Below are 7,062 nucleotides of genomic sequence, written 5' to 3' on the forward strand. Positions count from 1 at the left end.
AGTGAAAACACAAGAAGAAAGGGGGAAAAATAAAAAAATAAAAGAGTTAATTAAAAGTCAGTAAAATGAAGAGGGTAAAGGAACATTATTTAGGTCAAATGGTAGGGAAAGCATAAGATGGCTGAAATATTCTCAAATGCATCAGCAATTAAATGAAATATAGATGCACAAAATATTAATATATTTCAATGTCTTTGTGATACATTCCTTAGAATTGTTAATAAATATTTCAGACATTCTGTTTTTAAGAAACAGTTTCTAATTTTTTCCTAATAAAACATAAGATGTATGAAAATTTTTATACATAGATACTTCCATTTCTGTTTTTAAGAACTGTATCCATAGTGGGAGAAACAGGAAACATTAAAATGTGGATAGAAACTGCAGATACCAATGTATCTCACACACAAATGTATTCAATGATTACATTTACAACAATATCTGACAGTGTCAATAGCCCCACATTTTTTTTTGTGTTTTTTTAGAGTTTATTTAAGTAATCCCTACACCCAAAGTGGGGCTCAAAACTCAAGATCAAGAGTCATGGGCTCCTCCAACGAGCCACCTAGGTGCCCCAGTTTTTGTGTCTTTGTATAAAGATTTAGGAATTGCTTAAATCCCGTGGATTTGAGACAGGATATCTCTTTGGATTCTCTGCTGATTGGTTTATCCACTGCCTTCCTCCATAAAAGGGGAATCAGAGGCAGCAGTCACACATTTTCCAGCAAGCCACGGGCTCTTGCATCAGGAGTGGAGGCATCAGGACAACTCTGCAGCCATGCAGGAAGCTGTATCTGCCTGTTCCCCAAACCAGCCTACTCTGGTGAGTACGGGGGGCATACAGACGGCACGAGTGCCCATTAGTACACTTACCCTTCTGAGAAGCTTCTTTTAAGTGAGCGGACAGGAGCTTTTAAAATGAGGAGATATCGTATTGAAAGCGGATTCTTAGGTGTTAATGTTTTTTAAGTAATGTTCAAGGTATTTTACATATATAGAGTTCGATTTGCCAACATACAGTATAACACCAAGTGCTCATCCCATCAAGTGCCCCCTCAGTTCAAGGTATTGTACTGTTTTACACATGAAGTTTTCTTGGGCTAATAGGCTAGATGTTTTTGTTTTGTTTTGTTTTAACCAACAACATCTCTAGGGAGTGGACATAGACTTTGGCCCTGCACTATTTAAATTGTCCCCCTCTCAAAAAAAAAAAAAAAAAAAAAAAAAAAAATTGTCCCCCTCTCAGGAAAATTCTTTACCCACAATGTGCTTGGTCCTTTTACAAATATTATTTTATTTTTAATTGAATCCTTTGCTCAAATATGTCCTCTGTTAGTCCTTCCCTAATTTCTTCATCATTAATAACTGTACTTAATTTTTTGTCCTGTTATCCCTCCCTACTATCTTCCTTCATCCATCCCTCTTTCTCTATCTCTGTATCAACCTTACTGTTTATCACACCCATTAATTATACCTAACAAGATATCAGACATTCATTACTCTTTGTATGAACTCTTTCCTTGCATCAAGATTAAAATAAGCAGGGCAGGGGCAGTGACTTTGTTAAGTTGAATTCTCGGTCACGGGTTTTAGTGCTCAACCTGGCATATAATAAGTGCTCTATAAATGGGAGGATCAAATAATTTTCCCTCCAAACTGGGACCTCTTGAGTATGGAAAGGATTGGTATTATCACTGTGGTAGGACAACAGGAATGATATGAGATTTATGGTGTCCCTTTTTAAAAAAAAGATAGAAATGATTGACTTAAAAGGAAAGGTACATTAATTAGGTTTGCAATTTATTTATTTTCCTAAGGATTTTATTTATTTATTTGAGAGAGAGAGAGAGAGAGAGAGAGAGAGAGAGAACAAGCAGGGTGAACAGCAGGCAGAGAGAGAGGAAGAAGCAGGCTTCCCACTGAGCAGAGAGCCCCATGAAAGTCTCCATCTCAGAATCCTGGGATCCTGACCTGACCCGAAGGCAGGCACTTAACCGACTAAGCCACACAGGTGCCCCTAGTTTGCATTTTAAACAGTTTAGTGTGATCAGACTCTTCTATGATACTCCTCCCATATCCCCAGGGGACATGTTCTAAGACCCTCAGTGGATACCTGAAGCTTTGGATAGTATTGAACCATATATATATACCTTATATATGTTTTTTCCTATACATGCATACTTATGATAAAGTTTAAAAAGTTTAATTTATAAATTGGGCACAAGAAATTTTTTATTTTTTTAAATTGGAGTTCAATTTGCCAACATATTGCATAACACCCAGTGCTCATCCCATCAAGTGCCCCCCTCAGTGCCCGTCACCCCCACCCCCCGCCCACCTCCTTTTCCAACACTCCTTGTTCGTTTCCCAGAGTTAGGAGTCTCTCATGTTCTGTCTCCCTCTCTGATATTTCCCACTCATTTTCTCTCCTTTCCCCTTTATTCCCTTTCACTAATTTTTATATTCCCCAAATGAATGAGACCATATAATGTTTGTCCTTCTCCGATTGACTTATTTCACTCAGCATAATACCCTCCAGTTCCATCCACGTCGAAGCAAATGGTGGGTATTTGTCATTTCTAATGGCTGAGTAATATTCCATTATATACACATGCCACATCTTCTTTATCCATTCATCTTTCGATGGACACCGAGGCTTCTTCCACAGTTCGGCTATTGCGGACATTGCTGCTATAAACATCGGTGTGCAGGTGTCCTGGCGTTTCACTGCATCTGTATCTTTGGGGTAAATCCCCAGCAGGCACAACAAGAAATGAACAACAATAATAAAATAGAATAATTATAAAAACATTATAATAAAGCTATGTGAACGTAGTCTCTCTCAAAATAACCTACTGTATTGTACACTACCCCCCACCTTTTTTGTGATGATGTGAGAAGATAAAGTGCCTACATGATGAGGTGAAGTGAGGTGAGTGACATAGGCATTGTGATGTATTGTTAGATTACATTCCTAACCATTTCTTCTGGACCTCAGACCACAGCTGACCTTGGTTAACTGAAACGTGGATAAATGGAATGCTATAATGAATTCCAGGGAGAAAGGACAAAAAAAAATCTTTGGCAGTGATAATTTAGTGCAGTCTGCCACCATAGAGAATATGTCATTGTATAATTGTGGTCGAGTGAATTTATTTGAAAAATCTAGAAATTATATTTTTGAGTTTGAATAATTTCTTTCAATTAATATATCTGAGTGCCTTCTAAGGCAAAACAGTAAGTGGATACTGGGTGTAAAACATTAAAATCACATTAATAATCTCTTCACTGAATATCCAATTTATCTAAAAATAGTGAGGGCCACCTGGGTGGCTCAGTCAGTTGATCGTCTGCCTTCAGCTCAGGTCATGATCCTAGAGTCCCAGGATCGAGCCTCACACTTGGCTCCCTGATCAATGGGGAGTTTGCTTCTCCCTCCCCCTGCTCCTCACTCTCTCACTCTTTCACTCACTCAAATAAATAAATAAAATCTTAAAAAAATATGAAAGAAATAATACAGGTACCAGTAAACACTGAAAAAAAAATCAACACAGAAAATGTAATTCTGATTGCTGGATCAAGAAAGGTCACTGCAGAAATAGTATTTTGTAGGGAAACTGAGAGGTGTTCAAGAATTACTCAGAAGTTGAGAGTCTTATTTATTTATCTGATTTTTAAAATTTTTCATTTAATTTAGTTAATATATAGTATATTACTAGTTTCAGAGGTAGAATTCAGTGATTAATTGGTTGCATATAACACCCAAAACTCATTAAATCAAGTACTCTCCTTAATGCCCATCACCCAGTTATCCCATCTTCCCACCAAGTTCCACCCCAGCAACCCTCCATTTGTTTCCTAGAGTTAAGAGTCTCTTATGGTTTGCCTCCCTCTCTGTTTTTATCTTATTTTTTTAAAAAGATTTTATTTATTTATTCATGAGAGACACAGAGAGAGAGAGAGAGAGACAGAGACACAGGCAGAGAGAGAAGGAGGCTCCTGGTGGGGAGCCTGACGTGGGACTTGATCTTGCTACCCTAGGATCACGCCCTGAGCTGAAGGCAGATGCCCAACCGCTAAGCCACCCAGGCATCCCTGTTTTTTTTTTTTTTAAGATTTTTTTTATTTATTCATGAGAGACACACAGAGAGAGGCAGAGACACAGGCAGAGGGAGAAGCAGATTCCATGCAGGGAGCCGGCCATGGGTTGATCCCAGGTCTCCAGGATCAAGCCCTGGGCTGAAGGCGGCGCTAAACCACTGGGCCACCAGGACTGCCTGCGTCCCTGTTTTTACCTTATTTTATTTTTCCTTCTCTTCCTCTATGTTCATCTGTATTGTTTCTTAAATTCCACATGAGTGAAAGCATATGGTATTTGTCTTTCTCTGACTGACTTATTTTGCTTAACGTAGTGCCCTCTAGCTCCACCCACATCATTGCAAATGGCAAGATTTCATTCCTTTTGATGGCTGAGTAATATTCTATTTTGCATATACACAACATCTTCTTTATCCATTCATCTGCTGAGGGACATCTGGGCTCTTTCCATATTTTGGCTATTGTGCACATTGCTGCTATAAACATTGGGGTGCATTACCCCTCCAAATCACTATGTTTATGTCCTTTGGGTAAATACCTACTATTGTAATTGCTGGGTCATAGGGTAGCTCTGTTTTTAACTTTTTGAAGAACCTCCATACTGTTCTCCACAGTAGCTGCACCAGGTTGCATTCCCACCAACAATAAGAGGGCTCCCCTTTCTCTGCATCCTCATCAACATCTGTTGTTTTCTGAGTTGTTAATTTTAGCCATTCTTATGGGTGTGAGGTGGTATCTCATTGTGGTTTTGATTTATATTTCCTTGATGCTGAGTGATGTTGAGCATTTTTTTCATGTGTCTGTTGGCCATTTGTTTGTTTTTGGAGAGATGTCTATGTCTTCTGCCAATTTCTTGATTGGGTTTTTTGTTTTTGTTTGAGTGGATTCAGGAGGGTGGATGGATGATGGTTCATTGTTATGAGTGTGAGGTGGCAGAGTGGCCCGAATGACACTCGTGTTTAGGCAGGACATTAGTGCTAGCAAGCATGTTGGGGGGACACTGAGATAGTGGTGAATTATTTGGGGAGTTGGTTAGTTTAACTTGGGATCTGGGCACTGTGAGTGGAGTCATCAGTATTATCACTGAAGAGGTGAGTGGGAGGATGGTATTGAGTTGGAGTCAGATCTGTGCAGATTCTATGGGCATTTCTAGTTCGATGTGCTAATGGTATTTGAAAGCCAGGGAAATGGATGGATGGCCTAGACAGGGGTGTGGATGTAGAACAAATGTAAGAGCAGGATTGATTTCTAAGAAACACTAATTCTTAAGTCAGAAAGAGAAGCTGATGTTAACAGAGAAGAGAAGGAAAATTATTAGGGAGAATTTTCTGGACCAGAACCTTGGAAAATGGTTTACAATGGAGGTCTTTGTGCAAAAAATGGAACTGTGTGATGAGAATATGGTGTTTCTGAGTTATTTATCTATGAACAGGAGGATAGTTGAGTGAAGATGGGATTTGGGTGTGCAAGTGAAAGACAGTGAGTGTCTCAGGGTTGGGAGGGACATGATCTCACTGAAGATGAGTTATGAGAGCTAGGATAACCGAGGGTAGTGTGTCCTAAAGCATAGTAGAGAGATACTAAAACTTTGAAGTCTTGGGATACAAAGAAACCTGTGATTATGTGTCCAGATGATGGTGGGCCAGGGGGTAGCAGCATGTGTGTGGTTGACATTGACTAGGGTGGGTAGAGGGAAACATCCTTCAGGGAAGATGGTGGAGGGGAAAGAGTCCAGAGTTGGCACTGGGTAATGACCTCAAGCTTTCTGTCCTTGACTTAAATCTGCTTGATGGCATCCCAGGAACTAGTTCTCAGTGTGTGGTGCCTACACCAGCAGCATTGCCTGGGAACCCTTCGAAATGTAGGTTCTTGGCCCCACCCCATACCTACTGGGCTTGAGGTCCAGGAATCTCAGTTTTAACAACGCTCTGGTAGATTGTGATGCACAGTGCAATTCAAGATACATTTGTCCATGGAGAGAGGTTGAAAGATCCAAATACGTTGAGAACATTCTTTGTGGCTGGAGGTCCTCATCCCCAATTTTATTCAAATAACATATTTCATTTTGTTTTCAAAGGGCAAACTCAAAAGAAACATGATGCCTCAGACCTCAGAGAAGAAAAGACAAGTCCATTTAGCCAAGACCAAGAGGAGATGTCATGAAAAAGTTGCACTTCCTGTAAGGCTGACCAGTTGCATTTTAAAGAGGCCAGTCACAAGGATAACTTCTCATCCTGACAATGAGGTCAGGCACAATGAAAGGGAAAGGACTTTGGAGAAGCCCCAGCAAATCTGTGCATACAGGAGGCTGCAGGGACTCCAGGCCTACAGCAGCGAAGGAGAAACTTTAAGTACTTTGGACTTCATAAATATCGCACAAATAATTTTACTGGGTAATGCGGCTGCGGGGTCTCCACTTAGCAGCTCTGAGCCCAGCATGGTACCATCTTCAGCTCGGGCGGGGATGATCCCAGGAGTGGATCTCTGTCTCCTTCCATCCATCTGCAGAGAGCCAGTAGTAACACCTGGAGATATCCGGAGACAGACATGGAGAGTGAAAGATGCAAGAAAGAGATTGGCTGAAGCCTTGAGAGAAGACAGGCTCGCCAGGGAGGTGGAGAGAGCCAGAAGCCAAGAGGGACATTCTGACAACTAGAGGAAAAGGGGGAAAAGGTTGTGTGGAAGGATGGAATGAGGTGGCCCTTGAGGGGTGCTTCACAGCCCCCAGTTTCACTTCCTGTTGTGATGTCAATCTTATTTCTTGCTCTATACCACTGTGCTTTGTTATATCAAACTTGTACTGCATTAAACCCTTTTGAGAGACAAAGGTGTGAAAGAGTGGTGGTTTTGTGGGTAAGAGATTGGATTTCATGTGATAAGGAAGAAGCCTTGGTAGCAGGCTCACTGCCTTCTCCCTGAATGAAACTTGTCTATCTCACAGCATAGGACACATTGGAATTATTC

The 7,062-nt window shown here is 40.6% G+C and overlaps 1 protein-coding gene across 1 annotated transcript; it reads left to right on the forward strand.

Moving 5' to 3' along the window:
* Window positions 1-778: 778 nt before the first annotated feature.
* On the forward strand, window positions 779-6,754 carry LOC112909688 (putative methyl-CpG-binding domain protein 3-like 5). The gene is made up of 2 exons (XM_072722144.1): window positions 779-823; window positions 6,176-6,754. Exons 1-2 carry the CDS (start codon window positions 779-781, stop codon window positions 6,752-6,754), a joined length of 624 nt encoding a protein of 207 aa, XP_072578245.1.
* The last annotated feature ends 308 nt before the right edge of the window (window positions 6,755-7,062 follow it).

This window comes from Vulpes vulpes, chromosome 9 (assembly GCF_048418805.1).
Source record: "Vulpes vulpes isolate BD-2025 chromosome 9, VulVul3, whole genome shotgun sequence".
Taxonomy (NCBI): Eukaryota; Metazoa; Chordata; class Mammalia; order Carnivora; family Canidae; genus Vulpes; species Vulpes vulpes.